Source organism: Erpetoichthys calabaricus, chromosome 5 (assembly GCF_900747795.2).
Source record: "Erpetoichthys calabaricus chromosome 5, fErpCal1.3, whole genome shotgun sequence".
In the NCBI taxonomy this organism is placed as follows: Eukaryota; Metazoa; Chordata; class Cladistia; order Polypteriformes; family Polypteridae; genus Erpetoichthys; species Erpetoichthys calabaricus.
In genome coordinates this window covers 165993088-166015899 of record NC_041398.2, presented here as the reverse complement: position 1 = coordinate 166015899, position 22812 = coordinate 165993088, and the positions used below count along the sequence as shown (strand labels likewise).

Below are 22812 nucleotides of genomic sequence, written 5' to 3'. Positions count from 1 at the left end.
AATATTCAACTCACTTTTTGCTATCCTGCTTTTCATTTTCTATGTACAGTATCAGCCTAGCATTAAGTCATAGGCAGATACTTCAGCAGCATTTAATTTTTACTCCTATCACTTTTTTCTTTCTTGTCTCTTTTGTAATATTCTAGCTGTCCCCTGCGTAATAATGAAACAGGCCAAACTTTAAAAATCAATTAAAAAAAAAAAAATTGTATTGAGAACAATTTAAATTGGTAAGTTTCCTATCCGAGGGCATCTTGATATATAATATTTTTGGTTTTGTTCTCAGGGGCAAGGACATGTGGGTTTCTTGGGGAACTAGCCCAAAAGAAAGCAACGTAAAGCTGACAGTGCAAAAAGCATGCAGAGCTAAGATCAACCCCTGCCAACTTGAGTGTCTGTCCCTGGGCCTTGTTAATTGACATTGCAAAGCAAAGCTTCACCAGGAACTGTAATCTCTTGAATTGAAAGAGCATTTCTGCTATGATTAGAGGAATGCGAGGGATTAAAAACCTCTTGCTAATGCCACATCCTGTGATGATTATTGCCTCTATGATGTTGTTCCGAAGCTGACAGACCTGGAGATGGGTACCATTGCAAAGTTTAGGTGGGCTCAGGTTTCTCAAAAGGATAATTGGTGCTCCTACTTTCAATGCTAATTTGTGGGACGGCATGCTAGGAGGATTAATTGAATTTAAAAATTCTGTCAGATAATGAACTGAATCGTTGTGTTCTAAAATGGTATTTATTGAAGTGCATGTCCGAGACAGTGTGTCAAATAATTTGAGCACCAATTGATTACTTTTATACCTCCCCCTCCCCTCAGCCCGCAGCCTTTTTCTTTGCTTTGTGCTTATAAATTGCTGCCATAAGCAAACTATGATACTTGGAGTGATGAGAGAAGTCACAAAATCAACCAGAATGTTCAAGCAAATTATATAAAACAAACCCGATCTAAATCCGTTTAGTAGTTTTCTTGTGAAAAGTAGACAGACATACAGAAAGACAGACGTAGGATTTTATATATACAGAGATGTGCATCGTTGTAGAGATTTATCTTCTGATCAAATTTATTCATGAACTTCAGCCAGATAAAAAAAATGTCACAATTCCCAAAATAATAATCTCACCATACAACAACATTTCAATACTTTATATTCTGAGACCAACATTGTATGGAAAAATATTCCTGACAGTTAATTCTAAGCCTATTACACATATAAAAGACAGTAATTTGCAAACAAAAATCAAGTTAAACACATACCACAGTGACCTCTTCCCCTATAACAGACACATCTGGCCTTCTGAAATGGCACAGTGCGGTTATAGCTGCAATACTTGCTGCATCCATAATGTTACCATCGTGATTTAGCAAATGCAAGTCTACCCGGATCTGCCACACCTTTAAAATGAAACAAAGTGTTAATGCCATGAAAAGTAAACCTCCTATATATGCAGTCAACAGATATATTAAAATATATTACAAGAAACATTAAATCATACACAAATCATCTGTAAATATTAAGAAAATCCAGGTAAAAAAAAAGTTTTAAAGATCTAATTCTACGATAACCTTTTGGAAACTTGTTATCTCAGTAATAGGTACAGTAATTTGCTATAAATCATGGTTATATGAATCCAGGAGTGCATCATCTTATCATGTCCCTGAACTGGGTATTCTACAAACGATGCTTGTAACTTGATTTCCTGTTCGTAAAAATAATGAAAAGAAGCACCTTCAGTGGAGTCACAAATTTGAAACCAACTTAGTGACAAATATGATGACAAAACATTCACTTCACAAATACAGAGACCAAATGGCACATAGCAGCATGCTTAGAACCCACAACTATTAAATGCCTTCATACCCACTGAACAAAGCAGAATTTATTGCTCAACTCACAATTGGGTGGGGAGGGGTAGCCTTGACATGACCCTTTCTGTATGCAAAGTTCATCAATTGGCAGAAGTCTGTTCAACCAGAACAGATACTCTACTTCATCTTTTTAAAATTTGGTTAACAATGCCCCCCGTCTGACAAATTAAAACTAATTTCTTCAAATTACACATACGTACATATTTATGTTAAACAAGCCTACTATACAATATCCATTTTTCAGAAATTCTGACTTGATTTTATCTACCTCTTAAATACCACAGTGAATCTCAGCCATAGAGATGGATCCAGTTCTACTAGATACATCTGGCAAATCATTCCTTCACAGACAGAGAACCTATCAGGTTTATGCAGGTTATGCAATTTGCTCCTACTGCAATATCTTCACTCAGTGCTGATCTGTTCTTCTTGAGTCACTTTGTATGGCTTACTAGATCTTCTCTGAGACAATGTAAAAAGCATTCTCCATGAGCTCAGGTATTTTACTACAGTTACTATTATAAGGTTTCCTTCCTGCCTTTTCAGCAAAAATCTATGCCCCTTTCTGTAAACACTGCATGGTAAGCTGCATTCTTCAACTTGACAACTATTGTCGCATTCTCCATTGCTTCCTAATGTTTCTGGTTTGTTTGGAAACATGCAGCTCCTCTCAGTTGAAAGAGAAAAAAAAATCCACCAGAGGGCAGAATTGAATTCTCTCTGAACACAGATATTTGTTAGGGACAATCTCACCACTGGTTTGTGGTGCTTTGGGTCTCCTAAGAAGGACCAGTTGATATTCCAAATGGGTGAGCCAGCTCTCCTACATGTGGAGAACATATGATAACTCAAGATCTCTCTTCATCTAAAAGTGATTTATTGGACTTCAACTCAAGGTATTCAATCATGGAGTAGACTTATAGATATTGTGTAAAATGGGTAGTATGTGATCAGCACAGTTCATCACTTGAATTAGGAGCAGTCCTACTTTACCTACCAGTCATTACTCCCCAAGTATATTTGTTACTCTCAATGTGAGTGATGAAATTTTCCAGTAGAATCCACAGCATGCCATTCAGTCACCAAACTTCATTGTAGGATTTATGTATCTTGTGGCACATTTCATGCCAAGCACTGCACTTTAAATTTTGATCAAAGTACTAAAGCTTGTTAATTTATGACAATTAAGAATGAATGAAGAACTTACATGGTTCTCTTTTATGCTTTTTGGTCAACACTAGACGGGAATTCAGATAATTTTTTTAGTAAAGGTTTCTTTCTTACCAACTTTACATACAGGCCAGTGTACTGCAGAACTCTCAGTTTATCCAATCTAATCTAATCTAATCTAATCTAATCTAAAACCTGACTGGTGCAATTTTATTTCACTTTAATCCACTAAACTTTCAAGACGTCTCTAGTTGAGTGTTGGCCTCAGAATGGCTTAACCAAAATAGAAGTTTCCGTGGCAATTGTTTTGTGGGCAGTGTTACAAAAGATTAATGTACATTCCAGTTCTTGACCATCAAGCCAAAAGTGCTCAGAGGCAGACAAATACCATTACATAAATATTGTACTAAAGTAAAGTTTACAAATAATTATAGGATTTCCTTAAAATGCACCTAAGTATTAATTTTTAAAAACCATCCCTCAAATTTGGGAGCCAAGGATTCCTAAAACTCATGTTTTTTGCCTAGAAAATGTAACATTGACTTTACTTGAATATTGTGGTGGTACACACTGAGTTAACAATTACATTATTCTATATCTTAAAATTTAAAAGAGTTCACATACTGGATATTTCAGGTGTTGACTTGTGTATTAACTTCTGTATGCTGATAAATAGCTACATTTGTTTTTAAAAACAACCCGTTTGGCACGGTGTCCCATAAAGCTGAACCGGAGTTTAAAATAAAAATACATATAGGAACAAAACCTGTTGTGTAATTTAGACACTAACAGCATATTGAACATTTGGTCTGAATACTTTTGCAAGGTACTATTATAAAAAAAAAACAAAAAACAAAAAAAAAAAAAAAACAAAAAAAAACACACACACACACAGTATTTCAAACCAAAATGAAAAATAGACATGCATACATGTATTTGATCAAAATGTATTTTTGTACCTTTTCTCCAGATACAACACATAAAGATTCTGTGTCAATACACTTAGAATTTCGGAAACATCGCTCCAGTAGTCGATTTAACTTCACAAGCAGCTCAGAATGTCTATAGAGTAGAAAATGATTACATAATGATTAGAATAATTATGATTATTATTAATACTGTACATAATTATTATCATTAGAAAATGATTACATATTCCATGAAGACAGTTTAGTACTAATGCACACAATCTATCCTTTGGAAAAGTAATTCTCACATATGCAATGACTATTGACAAAAGTGATTTAAATGTTTTTAGTTTCTAAAAATAATGCAATTAGTTCTTTTGTTCATTCACTTTTTAAATCACCTTTTCTAATATACGGGCTTTCACTGAATTATCAGGCAAAAGACTGAAACAAACCTTGGACAGCGTAGAAGGCTCTCACAAGTCACATTCCACCAGACCTGCATTCAGACATGAAACAGCCTCAGAAATGGCTCTGTAACCTTTTCATGATTGGTATGTTCCAATAACATTCCATCTCTTCTGGAATTTCCTTTGATCGAAGAACAGTGTTTTATAAACCTTGCTATGACTACTCCACTCTCATAAGGGTCCAATGAAACAATCAAAAAGAAAACATTAAGAGGACAGCAAGTGTGTGTGTCTCTTTAATTAAATTAATATGCTCAAGGTCAAAAATCTCAGTATATAAACAGGGAACAGCGTGGCTCAGAGTAAATACATTTTAAAATAAGTGTATCATGGATAGTATCAAATTGTGTACATTTGGAATATAAACATGGAAACATTATTTAAATAAAATACCACAGCCATTCAAATGTCAATTATCTGGCCAAGTTCCAGGATATAATCCTGATAACAGCATTTTATATGAGCTGATAGAGGACTGCACCCTCAGATGCAATGGTTGCTCAGTTTTTATAGTAGATTGTTTAGTACTGGTGCAATATGGCTGATGCTACTGTGTTATCTGTGCGCTCTAGTGAATTTACATCAATTGTCTTATTTTGTTGACAGAACCCGGAAATTACATTTTTGCTTTACCCAATTTTTACTTTTTGTTGCCACTCAGTTTTATAGGATTTTATATATTATATTTTTCAAAAAGTGCAGCTAGTTTTATTTGGTTCCATCTACTATATTTGTAAGCCCTATTCGAACAATGGATTTGCTGGTAGTGTTTCGGTCAATCCGAGATGTCCATTATACAGTGATTACAAAGTTTTGATAATTTTGAGCTATAGTGTAAAGTCCAATTGTTCTAAAGACCCTTCTGTCCTTGTTCAGCTATGGCATTCAAAAGCAGAAACGTCCCTTGCCAGTCCTGTATGCCACAGATGTGTACAGTTGGAAATAATGATAAAAGTCAAATTGTGGTTCACAGATTTGTCTTTCGTCTGCTGACCACCTACGAAACAATGACAGTATGTTTTAATTACTATCCTTTTAGGACTATTCATATGGTTCCATTGGCTCCAGTTTGTTGCACACGTGTGGTCCTTCCCCAAGTACTGAATTAGAAGGCAACGGTGGCACTTTTAAACACTTGTTCTGTATTTAAGAAGACTTTTTCTATTTATGCCATTATTCTAGACAAGAACGTTGACATTTTTGCACTTGTTGAAATGTGGATCCCTTTAATTGATACCGACATTATGACTTAAGCTTCCATTGAATTTCCTTGACTTTCAAGTTGTTACCAATGTGATCGGGCGTTTTCCTGCCCATGTTTCAAGAAGACTGTCATTATTTATTGGCCTCCTTTGGGAAGCAACAACACTGCCTTTTTAATGAACTTTACTCCATCTTCACTTTGTCTTTCTACAGAATGCTCATTTTAATGGTTGACCTTTTCCTTGTCTAGCTCAGCTATATCCGATTTTAATTCATTATTGGTTACTTTTGATCTTGTTTAAGTTGTTCACTCTCCTACTTAAGTAAAAGGAATCATTTTAGATGTAATTATTGTAAGAAATACTAATATATCAGCTGTAACCATTTTAGATGAATGCCTGTCTGTTTTTTTTTTCTGGTACAAGGAATGAAATCGTTGTACCACTTCCTAAACGGTTAGATAAATGTTTCTTTTTGATGATGGAAGAAAGTTTCTTAGGTGACTGTTGCAGAGATCTGGTTAAACTCTGGTCTAATTAGTAATTCAAAATTTTTTAATGTACAGATAGAAATCAGTGCCTTGATTGTTACTATATGACTTTTTAGGTGCAGTTTTGTCAGATATAGCTCATATTTAAATCTATCATTATATGACATTCTAGATATTTTTCTTGGCTCACAAATAACTTCAAATTAATAAAATCACATACACATAAAACTAAAAATATTTGCTGTTCTAGACAGTTGAAAATTCATAAGCAGCATTGGATGGATAAAGTAAAATGTATAGGAAGACGTTAGGGCTTGATAAAATTAATTAGCATTCTTCACTTATTTCAGCAAATGAAAAGAGAGAATTTGATTTTTCCTCCATGATAAAGCCTCCTTTCTCCTCAATAATTTTATACATTCCCTCTTTCATCTGATGTTGCCTGTCAGAATTTAATGGATTACTTTATAAATAGGGTTAATACTTTTTAAAAAGCTAGCGAGATGTCATAAATCCTTCAGAATGTTAGATGGCATTACTAAACCTGCAGTGGAGTAGTTCTACAGTCCGAAGGGAGGTACTTTAGGGGAAAGACAAGCACCATGCAGGCCTGCACACCTGATCTCTTAAGGATAACTTAGTTTTCAGGTATGCATGGACAATAGGGTCTGTTCAGATGCATCAAACCTGGTATTAGTGTAGCAAAAAGGAACCATCTTTCACTACAGAAATGATTTTGGGCATTAGAATAATGTCACCTTGAAAAGAAACGTTTAAAGCCACCTCAGAGATGTATATACACACCAACATTTTATTATATACTGTATGTGAACAGCAAGTAACTGTTTAAAAAGTATACCTGCCAGGTTCAAATGATGGTGATGCCATTGGTGAAAGTTCTAAGTTAAAGAACAAAACTCCCTCTGTTGGACGATTACTCTTTGGAGCAACAAGTTCACATGACACCTGAGCCAAAACTCTAATAAAACACAAAATGATGAAAATGTTAGCAATTAAAACACAATTTAAGATTTTAATCTGCTTTTGCATTTTTTCTGTAACACTGAATAATAAGCAAAGAAAGGATGATTTTTTTATATTTTTGGTGGCATTGATTCTTAGGAAAAATTAACACATTTGCAAAGTAATAACAACAACAACAACTTTATTTATATAGCATCTTATCATACATTTACATGCAACTAAATGTGCTTTCCACATATTAATCAACAAAAACAAAGATTTACCACATTTACTTGGATTATTATCATTAATTAATACTATGATAATTTGTTTTTTTTTTTAAATTGTATTTGTTTTTTTGTAATCACACAACATTCCATACAAATAGATAAATTTTAACAAAAATAGCATCGAAAACAAATCAACCCCCACCCCTGAGAAAGACAACATGGCCAGCAGAGTAAAATTTAAAGCTAGTGAAAATAAGTAAATAGATGAATTAATACGTCAGTCAGTCATTACCCAACCTGCTATATCCTAACACAGGGTCATGGGGGTCTGCTGGAGCCAATCCCAGCCAACACAGGGTGCCAGCCCACCGCAAGGCACACACACACCAAGCACATACTAGGGACAATTTAGGATCGCCAATGCACCTAACCTACATGTCTTTGGACTGTGGGAGGAAACCGGAGCACCCGGAAAAAATCCACGCAGACACTGGGAGAACATGCAAACTCCACGCAGGGAGAACCCAGGTCTCCTTACTGTGAGGCAGCAGCGCTACCAATGCGCCACCATGTCGCCCTAAATTAATAAGTGAATAAAAATAAATGGAGAAGAAAAGAAATGGGGAGAGAATCTGCTTCCTCAATACTATGATAATTTCTAATAAATGTTAAGTACACTAAATCCAAAATCAACCAGGTATTGTTAAGCAAAATTTAACCACTAAAATGCATAACAAACCTTCACTTATTAGAAAAAAGGTTTTCTAAGTAAAATATTTATACATTTACACATTAAGGTTGACAACAGAACAACCAGATCTAATTAATATATATAAAAATAAATACATATAGCATATATCTACATTTTACCTAGGCAACCCATTTAGCTGAAACAGTCTGATGTTATTAAAGTCAATGAAAAAATAAAAAAGCAAATAAAACAGTCCTTAGCGGTTTCAATTGAATTAGGATGTAGATGAAGTTCTTCATTCCCGAATATTATTGTTTGACCAGCTGACACGGAGGAGAGGAAAACAAAAAACTCCTCTGATGGTCATATGAGAAAAATAAACCCCTGTAGGGCCACAGTCAGACGACAGAAATGAGCAAATCAAATAGTAGGCCTGATGGCAGCCAGTTTCTTTATAATGAAAGTCAGAATGACCAAGGCAACTTGGTTGCTATTCACACACTGTCAAGCTAAGCCTAAATAGATTTCCAGGACGTCACAAATCTTACACTTGCAAACTATGACTTTCCCATTATTCTCTAAGATCATTTCATTATGGTATTAAAAATTAGTTGAAGATAATAGATCAGGCCAAATTCACGGTCCTTGAATGCCTAGTTTCTGTTTGTTTCCTTTACTTTCAGCAGCTCATTATTACAATCCATCTTAATGTTTGAATCATTGGCTTGATACTGAATAAAAAAATACAATTCTAAAATTTCTATTTATAACTAATCAATTGTTTTAAAATGTTCAGTGTTATTAAAAGGAGAAATATGATGACTGTGCAAGCTGATAAAATTATGATAGCATTGTGCTAGTTATATTGTTCTCTTTTAATCCATGCTGTTCTACTTTTCTAGTGATAAATTAAATAAAACCGCTCATTAAGTCAGTGATGTGAAATATGGCATGCAATAAAAAACAATCCAAAATATGTAAGCAGTACAACTAGAAGAAGGAGAAATGAATATTCCTGCTACTACTTATTAGAAACACTGTCAAATTTATGACAGAAACAGTAATAACGGACAACACAAAGAGCAATTCCAATACAATGTAACCAAACATTATAAATAAAATGAAAAGTCTCACTTTGTTTTCCCAAGCTCAACAATACAGCAGCCATAGTCAGTACCAAATGTTATCTTAATGTTTCTGTAATCAAATGTCTGCCTTCCATCGACGCGCTGCAGGAGGAAAAATGGAAAACACTGTCAGTTTGTTAAATGTCTTCATACTCTATACAGTGGCGTAGCTAGGGGCAGTCTGCCCCGGGCGGCACATTTTTGAGGGCGGCATTATTGGCCAAAAGGCTCAGAACACTTCATGTGTAAGCAACAGGGTTCGGAAAAATATCGCTCATGAATGAATTCTCTGATTTTCATCCACAAATGATGGTGATGCCTTCTATGACGGCATCAGACACGGCAGTTGAAATTTATGAGGCAATAACAAAAATAAACAAACATTAGATAGATAGATAGATGCTTTATTAATCCCAAGGGGAAATTCACAAATTCATTACACCGATAATAACTTTTAGGAAGATAAACAACTAATTCACAATGTATAATTTCATTTCGTTAACAATCCGAATGCGTTCTTCCTCATCCCCACCTATCACTTGTACACCACACCGGTTCTGGTTTTCGCAGCGTAATTATATTAAGCCGTGTTCTGATTATTAGTTTATCAGTGCGTCTGTACTATATTCTTGTCTAATTGATGCTTATAAATAATTATATGTGAAAAAAATATTGCTGTTTCTATATAAATAAATCTATGCAAAATGTATCTTAAATTTTTCTCTATACCTCATTTTAATTTTCTATTTAAATAGGTTAAATAGAAATTACAACATATGTTGGAGGGCGGCAAATTGAAGCCCCGCCCCGAGTGGCGCAAACTCGAGCTACGCCACTGATTCTATATACTGTACTAGCAGAATTATGTACTGATGGGTGAACACTTCTTGAAAGACACAGTTGTCCAAATGGGGTGGGTTTGAGGATACCACTGTAATTGAATGAAAAGATGGAACTCTGGAGAGAGCAATATACAATTGTCCGTGACTGAAAACTGGGTTTGGCAGATACAGGCATATCGTTTTGAAAATGTGGCCCCGTGCCTTAGATTGGCCTTTGCAATGACAATTACTAACAGGAAATTGTCTGCGTGTAAACGTAAAAGTCAAATTTGAATCTGATGGGGTCAGGGATTCTCTCTCGCGCCTGTGTGTGTGTGTGTGTATGTGTGTGTGTCTCTCTCTCTCGCGCGCGCGCGCACCTGTGTGCTGTAAGCGAATGAAAAGATGGAACTCGGGAGAGACCAACATACAATTGTCCGCGACTGAAAACTGGGTTTGGCAGATACAGGCATATGTTTTTGAAAGTTTGTCCCTGCGCCTTATTGTCATTTCTGTGTGTAAAAGTAAAAGGCAAATTTGAATCTGATGGGGTCAGGGAAATCCGGGGAATATGGACAGTTTGTGAGGTAGGAGCTGCGATTTTTTTACACTCCAGTACATTGCGGTGAATGCTGAGAATAGTCAGTCTAGTGCCTTTACGGAGACTTCTTGCTGGCATGAGGTTTCTCAGAAGCATGATGACTGAATCAATTTTAAGTTTGACTTTATACGGAGGCATGCCAGTGGGAGTAATGGCTGCCCGGCGGGTCATGGGAATAACGCCGCCGGATCGCCAGTCGGCATCGTTTATGGTCGGAATTACGACGGTATGTTATCTTCTTCGAACCTCCGACTTTCGTTCTTGATTAATGAAAACATTCTTGGCAAATGCTTTCGCGCAAATTGTTGGCTCTGTAATGCGTGTGCCATGGTCGGCTGCTTAGTGAATTGCTGAGCGGGGCACGGTCTTGCGTGCGTCTTGCTTGCCATGGACTTAGTGAATTATATATATATATACTAGTCCAGGGGTAGGCAACGTCGGTCCTGGTGAGCCGCAGTATGTGCAGGTTTTTGTTCCAACCCAGTTCCTTAACGAGAACTCAATTATTGCTGATGAAGCACATATTGCTTAAGTGACATTTTGATGCTTCATTTTAGTGGTCTCGCTTGTTAAGGTTCTCCAACCTTAATTGCTTATTTCAATCTTAAACTGCTGCATTCAGTGTTTTAATTGCTCCTTATTAGCAATAAGATGTAAAAGACAAAGCAGCCAGCAGTTCTCCAGCTAGCTTTTTTCCAATTACATCTGTGTGTGTTCATCATGCACTGTTTGATTTAATAAAACACTTAATAGAAAAATGTGACAGACTGAAAATGATCTGTTTTAGGCTTCATATCATTTGGATGATATCTTTGGAAAGGAAAAAAATCTACGATATAAGAGCCTTACATTGCACAGACTAACAAGCCATAAAATTAAATAAGGTCTGAGATTGGCAATGATTGGTTTCTAATTAAGCAATTCGGTTGGAATGAAAACCTGTAGCCACTGCGGCTCACCAGGACCGACGTTGCCTACCCCTGTACTAGTCATTTAGCCCGTTACAATAACGGGCGCTAGAACAGTAGTGCATAAACATTAGTAGGAACAGTCTATATTAAATGGCAAGTGGCTTTGACCTCATTCTTTTTGTTGGTCGAATTTTTCTTTCTTTCAGCCTTTCTTGATGTTTACTTGCTGAGCTGATCGTTCTTCGTGGGCTGCCGTTGTGTATTGTGTGTCTTTAATTTTCTGTGACAGTAATACTGTCTTGTACGTCCGCTGGCTTGTACGTCCGTAATATACCTTTAATTTTCTCTGGCGGTAATACAGGCGTGTGCGTCGGTAATATGCCTTTAATCTCCTCTGACAGTAATATTGGCGTGTATGTGTGGCTGTAATATGAGTGACTGTATTGTGTACCTTTAATTTCCCCTCGCAGTAATACTGGTTCAAATTTCCATAAAACGCCTGCAACTTTCTCTGACAATAATATCGCGCACCGCGCATGCGCACTTCACCACGGACGCCTTGACGCACACAGGGATTTTATTAAAGAGGATATATATAGATTGTGTTAAGTACAAGATCATTTTGAGCTTAATTGTACCAGTTTGAAAAGCTTGTAAATGGTACCACAATACTTACTCACCGATAAATCTATTTAAAACATAATACACACATTAATCAATTTTCTTAAACCCTTATTACAAAATATGGTCAGGGGAAGCGAAATCAATTTTGCTCTCTTTGGGCTCAAAACTTCTGCCAATCATGGACGGCAGGTCAGTTCACCGCTGAGCACTCATTGAGCCAAAGATTACATATGCAAATAAACCTAAAAATTTTTATTTGAGGGTGTGGGAATAAACGGAAGTCCATGGAAAAAGGACTCACAGTCAATAATAATATACAGACATTAGTCAGGCAATGAATGGGCTCGGATTTGAACCCACGACTCTGGAGGTGTTGAGCAGCACTTTTATTCGTTGCTTTACTATCGCTTATAGTTCCCATTTAAATAAATCAGATTTAGCGCTGGGTAAACCCGGAGAAAACAGCGGATTTCCTTTAAGCCATTTTCCCATTGTCTATCAGCATCAAGTACACTTTGAGGAAGACATCATGGCTTTTAATTGGGACAGTCTTTTCACGATTTCAAGAACTGAAGTCATCGCATTGCAGCATATTCGCAAAGCACACTCCATGTAAAATTCGTATAATCGGTTAAAAGGTGCACTTTTTAGAATATCTAACAATATCCAGAAACCAAAAACAAAGGCATCGGTACTTTTACTACCATACAGCACTAAGCACCTCTTAATTTTAACAAAAATGAGTGTATATTTGTTGGGTTAATGAGAAATAAACAGTTTTCACTATGTAACCTTCTATAAAAACATCGATATTAACCATAGTCTACTGAATTTCAGATGTTTAAAAATAACTATAAATATTACAATAATCATTACCTTTTTCTCTGCGATAGCTTGTAGTAGAAAAAGCCTCTCACAATTTGATAGTGGTGTCTCTTTCATTACTGTTCTTTTCGACTTTCTATTCTATCGCGAAAACACATGGAGAAGCGCGGTCTTATGACGTAACAAAAGAGCGACGCACGGTTGAGCAGTCAATCATATTGCAGAGTTGGAGTGGAGCTGCCGGAATTCATAACTGGATAGTTTTGGTAGTTTTAAAGGCATCGGTTACATTATAAAACCATCTATCCCTATTTATGGAAACGTATTAGGGCCATGGAGAAGATAAAAAATACGGATTCATGTTGACTTTATTCTCGACATTTCCACTTTAACCTCTTCGTTTATGTAGCGATTAAAGTCGACATTTCCACTTCAAACATTTGTTTCTCTCTCTATCTTAACTTTGCCATGTCGTACATATTATCTTAAAATCAATGTTTATTGGATTTTCTCAAACTCCGTTTTAACTAATGTAGCACATTAAATGCTTCGTGTGTTCCTATCATGAAAATGATATCAAGTGTCTTAGCATTCTAAATGTGCAGAGAGCAGTAATATCATGAAGTGAATGTATTCTGTGTGGCGATCGCGGCCTGCAAGAGGACGTTGGTTTAAGAAGCACGTAGCGATTAAGAACTGGGTGGGGGAACACTTAATACGAAGCATTTAATGTGCTACATCAGTTATGACGGGGTTTGAGAAAATCTAGTAGATTAAACATTGATTTTAAGATGACGTTTATGACGTTCTACTTTAATGACAAAAATAAACTACGAGGGTAAAGTCAACATCACTGTGTCCATATTTTTTTTTCTTTTTCGTAACCTTAATATGCTTGAATTAAAAATAAAGTACAAAAATTACATAGTTCATTTTATTTCTAAAAATTGTCCAGGTTACTCAGTTTGGCAATCATAGCACTTTCAAAGTTAAGTTTAAAGTGTAATAGATTTCATCCATCCATCCTCTTCCGCTTATCCGAGGTCAGGTCGCGGGGGCAGCAGCTTGAGCAGAGATGCCCAGACTTCCCTCTCCCCGGCCACTTCTTCTAGCTCTTCCGGGGGAATCCCAAGGCGTTCCCAGGCCAGCCGGATACAATTGTGCACCAGGGAGGCGTCCAGGAGGCATCCTGATCAGATGCCCGAGCCACCTCATCTGACACCTCTCGATGCGGAAGAGCAGCGGCTCTACTCTGACCCCCTCCCGGATGATTGAGCTTCTTACCCTATCTTTAATAATAATAATGTAATAGATTTATTTATTTAAAAACAACTATGAATCTAGATTTGTTTGCCATGTTAATGAAACATACAGGATTTAGCATAGTGTCTGACTGCCCTCTGCTGGATTGCATGAAATACTAGATTAGTTTTATTAGGTCTTGGGTTAAATGTACCAAAAAAGATAAGGGAGTTTAAGAATTTTTAAAAGAAAAATACAACTGCAAGATGGTGAAGCATTTTACTCAGGTTTAACAACGTTTTCTACATTGATGATAAATTAATAATTTCTTGTTTCTGTACATGTGATTATATAACTCAGCCAATACAGGACCACAGATAGTTAGAAACTGTAACTGCAGAACAGGGCACAATGCAGGAAGTAACCCAGGACAGGACACCAGTCTTTCAAAGGGCCCACCTGTGCCCACACCCACTCATACATGACCACTTTAGAGTCGTCAGAACCAGTATGTCTTTGGGATTGTTGAAATAATCTCTCATAGACACAGGGAGAACAACCACAAGTGAGATTTGAATCCAGGATGCCGAATATGAGGCCAGTGTGACAGCTGTATTAAAATTTAGTTTCTTTTATTTTAAAACACATTTACTACTTATGAGGTGAGGCTGTAAGGCTCTACGTACATCAGAGATTTTAGGGATTTGATAAGGTTGTGTTGCAATGGTGACAAGTATGAACTACAACCTGTTTGATTTCAATTAGAATAGGAAACTGATATGCTAAGTTTTATATACCTCAAACAATTTCAAATTTTGTACGAACACCAAGATCAAGAATAAAGCTGACTGGCTGCCAGTACCCAGGTGTACAAGCAAGAAATCTAAAAGAAACTGTACTTGTACAATAATCATATCAAACATTGAAAAATTGGTATTTGTATATATACAAGTAATGGAGTTGTACTATTGTTTGTGTAGATTTTTTGTAATAATTTTTGTGTTTTAATTTTTTCTCAGCACACCTCTTTTATAGCACTACTGCATGGAGAAAAGCTTCCAAGTAGTGCTGAACATTTTCAAAATTTGCTTGCATGATGTCTGTGCTCCAGTACACTAATTTGCTTAAAAAGCAGGTATTGAACAAAACTTGGTTCTAAACTAATAAAGTGAATACATGTAAAGAACAAGCATACCAACAGTATTTTGACTACAGGGCATCTATATTATGACAGCACTTGTACTCATAAATCTAATCGGTATAAGTAAACATTAACTCACCTTTGACTTGATTAATCATTTTCAGGAATTACATAATCTCCAAAATTTCACGAGTGTTTCCAAGAACTAGATAGATAGATAATGTCTTTTTTTGTCCCCAAGGAAAAATTAACACTTCACAGAAGCTCAGCAAAATATAAATATTATAACAAACAACAACTTCCCAAACAAACACAATAACATCTGACTTGGATAAAAACAGTGCTGCTGCCATGTGATAAAGGGCTAACAAAAACTTCTTTGAAAAAAGGAACATGGGCTAGTCTGATCTGCCTGTTTTATGATGATGTAGGCAAAGCAACATATTTTATTTTACACTGAACTGCTCAAGTGGGCTTCCTCATTTACAGATACCATCTAATGATTTTAACAAGGATACAGTTGTTATAATTATGAGGGTTATAATTACATATATAATTGACTATTTATGTTAGCTTGCCTCATACCTCAAAGGATTAGGGTTCAGTGCACTTTTTATTGAATCTGCACATTCTTTCTCTGTCCATGTGTTTTTTTTTTTCTTTGATGCTGCAGTTGACTGGTGACTCTGAATTGGCCGTATACGTGATTGTACTTTTCCCATATATGGATTTTTCAGGGCGCTGTTAGTGGTGTTTTTATGTTTGGCCATTTACAAGGTGATTGTGATTTATAAAGGGTAAATTATATAGAAATACATGTGCACCCAGTCAAAATCAGCTTTTTGGCTTATGCATTTTCCTGCTTTTTTTGGTGTGCACATATTTTCATGCTCAAATCCACACAAAGTTTTATAATTAATGCCTCAGAACACTAAAAGAGTGTAAAATCCTAAAAATCAACAGATGAAAATCTTTTTCACATTATCTTAATACACATAAATGCTTGCTGCATTCCTATAAATGTTTACCAAACCCACTTTGAAATGTCTGAATTGCCAAAAAAACTGAAAAATAAAGCTTGCTTAATAAAGGTAGGAGTCCAGTTAAAAGTAAAACTTGAATGGGCTGTACACCTCCAGTTACAGTGGTCTACAGAACTGAACTTGAGAACCACTGATTTAAACCATTTCTTAACTATTACCCATATATCCTAATAACATATAGACTCATAACAGGCAGAGTTGGTGGAATAATGGTTAAAGCTTTGGACCTCAAACCCTGCTACTGACACTATGTGACCAAGAGCAAGTCAGTTCCTCTGACTGTGCTCCAGTTGGAAAAAAAAACAAAAAAACATTAACCAGTTGAATCTCTCTTAAGTGCTTTGGATGGAGGTGTCACCCAAGTAATTATATGTGTACCTAACAAATGTTGTTGATTGTGGTAATGAATATTTTGTTTCACTTGCTTAAGGGTTTGAGAGTCCTCCCAAATCCAAAATACATAAAAATATTTGTATCTCTCTGATCTTGTCAGAGCAAATCACTTTATTTTTTCTTGAACCTATGAATAAAAGAAACTTGCCAGTTTGCTAAAATATGTATTTCTGTAAAGCTAAGGAGGCATTCATTATTTGGAAAAAAAGCATTGGTAAGCTCCTTGTGATCATTGAACTTTTGTGTTACTATATCTTTAAATACTTTGCAAAATGTATGATGTTCTTTTTTGGTTTGACTAAACATATGGTTATTGCTACATTATTTTTTTAAATTCACTAATCAGTAATGAGTTAGGATAGTTTGTTCCCTTTTCCAAAATATTTCAATTACAATTTTTTGGAATACAAGTTTGAACACAGAGTCACGGGGGTCTGCTGGAGCCAATCCCAGCCAACACAGGGCATAAGGCTGGGATTGGTTCCTGCCTTGTGCCCTGTGTTGGCTGGGATTGGCTCCAGCAGACCCCCGTGACCCTGTGTTTGGATTCAGCGGGTTGGAAAATGGATGGATGGATGGAATACAAGTTAAAATTTTAAATTAGATTAAAGGTGGAGAAAAAATAATAAATGATATTTGTTTATTATAACAACAACAACATTTATTTATATAGCATGTTTTCATGCAAATTATGTAGCTCAAAGTGCTTTACAAGATGAAGAAAGAAACGTTTATAAAAAAAAAAAAATATATAAAAATAACATTAGGCAATACTAAGTAACAAAGAATAAAGTAATGTCCGATGGCCAGAAAGAAAAAAAAACAAAACTCCAAAGGGCTAGAGAAAAAAAAAATCTGCAGGGGTTCCGAGGCCACGAGACCACCCAGCTCCCACTGGGCATTCTACCTAATATAAATTACCTCAATCAGCCCTCATAGTTTTCAACCTTCACATTGAAGAATTAGATGATGATGGTCATGTGGACATCTGGCCTTAAATCCATCAATGTAGGGACTGCATGGTGCCTTGATCAGGTGGTAGTGGCACAGATCGCCACCACAGAAAATCGGTAGAAGAACAGCAGAGAAAGTAGGGGTTAGTACAGATTGTGGAGCAATAATAAAAATGTTAATTAAATGCATATACAGAATATCAGGGTTACACTAAAATGAAGCTATGAGAAAGCCATGTCAAAATAATGGGGTTTTAGCAGTTTTTTAAAGTGCTCCTCCGTATTAGCCTGGCGAATTTCTATTGGTAAGCTGTTCCAGATTTTAGGTGCATAACTGCAGAAGGCAGCCTCGTCACTTCTTTTAAGTTTAGCTCTTGGAATTATAAGCAGACGCTCATTTGAAGATCTAAGGTTATGATTTGGAGTGTAAGGTGAGAGGCATTCTGAAATATAGAATGGAGCGAGATTATTTAAGGTTTTGCAAACCATAAGGAGTATTTTAAAGTCAATTCTAAATGGCACAGGTAACCAATGTAGTGACATCAAAACTGGAGCGATGTGCTCGGATTTTCTTTTCCTAGTTAAGATTCTGGCAGCTGCATTCTGTACTAGTTGCAATTTATTGATGTCTTTTTTGAGTAGTCCTGAGAGGAGTGCATTATAGTAATCTAGTTGACTAAAAACAGTACTGGGAACTATTTTCAGCATCTTGCAAAGTTATAAGGGATCTAAACTTTTGCTGTATTTCTTAAGTGAAAAATGCTGTCCTGGTAATCTGATTAATACTGTATGTGACTTAAAATTCAGGTCAGAGTCAATAATTACCCCTAAAACCTTTACCTCTGTCTTGACTTTTAAGCCTAATGGATCAAGTTTATTTCTAATACCCTCACTATATCCATTTTTGCTAATCACTAAGATTTCTGTTTCTTCTTATTTAGTTTGAGAAAATTACTACTCATCCATTCAGAAACACAAGTAAGACATTGGATCAATGAACCAAGAGAGTTTGGGGTCATCAGGTGCTATTGATAAATACAGTTGTGTGTCATCAGCATAGCTGTGGTAGTTCACATTATACTTTGAGCTTGTAGATCGAAAAGAACAGTGGACTTAGGATAAATCCTTGTGGAACACCATATACCTAGAATATCACGTGTCTTTGAAGTATAATTACCACATGTAACAAAGAATTTTTTTACCTGTTAAATAAGACTCAAACCAAATTTAACACATTGCGTGAGAGGCCCACCCATTGACTAAGGCGATTTATAAGAATATTGTGATCAATGGTATCAAATGCTGCACTCAGATCTAAGAGGATGAGAATAGATTAACGGTATCATCTGCATTAACCCACAAGTCATTTACTACTTTAACAAGCGCAGTTTCTGTAGTCTGATTTGTTCTAAAACCTGACTGAAACTTGGCAATGAATAGAATGTTTATTCAAGTGATCATTTAGCTGCATAATGACTGCCTTTTCTAGGATTTTACTTAAGAAAGGCAGATTAGAAATACGTCTAAAATTGTCAAAAACAGAGGAGTCCAGTTTATTTTTCTTGAACAGGTTTAATAACAGCAGTCTTAATACAGTCTGGGAAGACCCCCATATGTAATGATGAACCTAGTGATGAATTTACTATGTCAAGCACACTATCAATTAGCACGCCAGATACTTCGCTGAAAAAACTTGTTGGTATTGGGTCAAGGATGCAGGTGAAGGTCTCATCTGAGAAATTATTCTGTGTGGATCAGGTAAATCTTTCCTGGTGAAAGAATTTAATTCACTTAAAATGGAATACCAGGATTTAATAAGATCAGTATTGAGGGGATGTACTATATTATTTTTAATATCATTAATTTTCTGATTAAAAAATATATGACAAAAGCCTCACAAGTTTTACTAGAAGTGTATTGGAAGCATTCCATTGAGTGACCTGGGTTTAGCAAATGATCAATAGTAGAGAATAAAACTCTCAGATTACTAGCATTGTTATTCATAATTTTAGAGAAGTAGCACCGCCTCACAAGACAGACTATTTTGTTGTATTCTGTTATTTTAGCCTTCAATATTTCATAGTGGACAATCAATTTAGTTTTTACATTTACGCCGAGCTCTCCAGCATGTTTTCTTTAAATCAGACTCTCTTTGGGTCTCTCCACAGTGTAACAGTGCTGTAAGATTTTTTAACTGTCTTTTCAGGAGCGACTATGTCAGCGGCAGCTGTCACTTTAGCATTAATATGTTCCACCTTACTATTTACATTATTATCACTATTGTAGTAAGCACTACAAACAGACTGGTTTCTTAAAATGTTAGTAAACTTTGAAGCTGCAGATGTTTTTAACAATACACTTCTCATTAATTAATGAGAATAAATTAATAAATTAATCCTAAATCAGTACTTCTATATTAAATAGTAAGAGAATATGGTCTGATAAAGCGATATCCATGATATGCCTCACATCCACTTTTAATCCTTTAGTAATCACTAAATCCAACGTGTGTCCCCCTTTGTGTGTTGGCTGACTATCGTGCTGGCTCAGATCAAAAGTGTGCAGGAGATTCATGAATTCTATTGCTTTTGGGTCACACTAATTATTGATATGAAAATTAAAGTCACCAACTATTTGGAACCTGTCATCTATAATAATAAAAGGCAAAGCCCTCACTGACTGACTCACTCACTGACTGACTGACTCACTCATCACTAATTGTCCAACTTCCCATGTAGGTGGAAGGCTGAAATTTGGCAGGCTCATTCCTTACAGCTTACTTACAAAAGTTAGGCAGGTTTCATTTCGGAATTCAAAGCGTAACGGTCATAACTGGAACCTCTTTTTTGACCATATACAGTAATGGACTGCAACTCACTGGCCGTGGGAGACGGGGTTGCGGGGGTTGCGTATCGCGTCATCACGCCTCCCATGTAATCACGTGAACTGACTGTGAAGGAGAAAGGATGACCTTATATGGCGTTCGTTTATAAAACAGCGGACAGGCGACGTCAGCGCAAGAGGCGAAGCCACCGTTTAAAAAGGTTTACTTTTCTTCTTAATAAAAATTTTAAAGCAGTACTTCGCCACTGCGAAGCGCGGGTATTTTGATATATATCAAAATATATCGCGTCATCACGCCTCCCACGTAAGTACGTGAACTGACCCGCTGCTGTTTGCAATGCCATATTCGCGAGATACAAGTTTAATGAGAAGACACGAGGTATAAACGACAGTTTGGATCACATTGTAACAGAGTTAATATTGCTGTAGTGAGAAACTTTTAACTGCTGGGTCTTAGCTAACATTAAATAAACCCGTGGACATCGCAACATCACACAAGAGACCGGCTCACGTGAAGTGACTGAACGCAGCAGGAGTGATCACTTCGATGAATCAAACCTGTTCAAAAAACACATTACACAATTGATAAGGTACGAAAACATAATGAAAAAAAGCATGGTATAAACCGTAACTTTAAATTAAGTTTATAGAAACGCTCCCGCTACCGTTTGCAATACCATATTATCCCCTGCGAAGCGCGGGGATTTTGCTATATATATTAAACTATTTCAACCATTCTATGATCTGCTTCTTGCAACTGAAAGAGGGCACCGTGGCAGAAGTTAGCCGGCTTGCTGACCAACCACAAGTGTTACCTGGTAGGTAACCACCCATACAATCAGACTGTGAATCAGACTACGAATGCCTGCAATGTAATTACCCCGATATACATGCTGTCAAATGAACGAACCACACGCCGTGGCACAACGTTAGGGGCTTCGCCTCTACGTCCGAGGTTCAATTCCCGTAAGGAAGTGCAGTGAGTGTGTACGCCTGATGAGCCCACAATTACGGCGAAACACGTGTCGCGTACTATGCATCTTCAAAGCACGGTGTAAACCGTAAGTTTAAATTGAGTTTATAGAAACGCTCCAGCTGCCGTTTGCAATACCGTATTCGCGAGATACAAGTTTAATGAGAAGACACGAGGTATAAACGAGACTTTGTAACAGAGTTCAAATTGCTGGAGCGAGAAACTTTTAACTGCCGGGTCATGTCGCGTGTTCTCGGGTAGGTACACCAAAAAATGTATACATTTATGCATGTAATGGGCAAACAAAAAATGTACTATACCCGAAAGCACTGCAGTAGTACTCAATGTATCTTTACTTCTTAAATGTTAATGTTTTACTGTTTAATAATTTATACGCTTCTTATATGTTGTTCAAATTCTTTAATCAAAATACCAGTAACAGCGCACTGCACGATAATGTGGAGTGAATACACTTCACATGACCATTCATGTTATTTATCCTCTTTCTCTGTACGTTTACCATTCGTTTGCTCAGAGGTTGATGCGCTTGCTGCTTAATGAGCAGCTCTTCACCCTAGCGTCCCGCTGCTTCTCTTCTTTGTCGGCACCTTTTCCCGTTAAAACTGATTAAGTTAGTTTTTGTGTTGCGATAACTTAGTATGGTGCGCACAGCTGTGAGTTGATTCTACAATAAAATAAAATAAAGATAAAAAGAGTAATAAAATCATCACCCTGAAAGCGAATAGTACACGTGACGTAGTATATGTGTACCAAATTTCAAGTCAATAGATGAAACGGTTTGTGAGCAACAGGTGATTTAAAATCCTGGACAGACAAACAAATAGCCACGGTAGCGTATTATAGAAGAAAATTTTACTGTTTAATTTATATTTATATGCAATGTGCTTCTTATATATTACTTCATATTCTCATATGATAATGATGTTAATGTTGTTTATATTGATTTCTATGTTATTGTAAGTGCTCTTTATCTGTGGAAAAATAAATTTGGCAATTAACAAACTTATTTTATACATACATTTTATTTTTTTCTCTTGCACTCAGTGAGCGAAGCCACTGGGTAATCAGCTATATGTGTATACTAGCAAAATACCCGCGCTTCGCAGTGGAGAAGTAGTGTGTTAAAGAGGTTATGAAAAGGAAAAGAAAACACTTTAAAAATAACATAACATGATTGTCAATGTAATTGTGTTGTCATTGTTATGAGTGTTGCTGTCATATATATATATATATACACACATACACACACACACACACACATATATATACATATAGACATCCACATATATATAAAT

General features: G+C 36.2%; 1 protein-coding gene across 2 annotated transcripts in view; it reads right to left on the bottom strand.

The window, feature by feature from the left end:
* The window catches only part of exosc9 (exosome component 9), a 59710-nt gene extending 46609 nt beyond the window's left edge, over positions 1-13101 (bottom strand). The window contains exons 1-5 of one of the 2 annotated variants that reach the window (XM_028802177.2): positions 12959-13101; positions 9133-9227; positions 6974-7093; positions 4003-4105; positions 1262-1399 (exon numbers count right to left, since the gene is read on the bottom strand). In XM_028802177.2, coding sequence (XP_028658010.1) covers positions 1262-1399; positions 4003-4105; positions 6974-7093; positions 9133-9227; positions 12959-13024 — 522 coding nt within the window. In that variant the 5' untranslated portion in view covers positions 13025-13101. Of the gene's footprint in view, positions 1-1261; positions 1400-4002; positions 4106-4406; positions 5035-6973; positions 7094-9132; positions 9228-12958 lie in introns of those variants that run through there. The other variant, XM_051927656.1, reaches the window with a different exon arrangement.
* Between the last annotated feature and the right edge of the window lie 9711 nt (positions 13102-22812).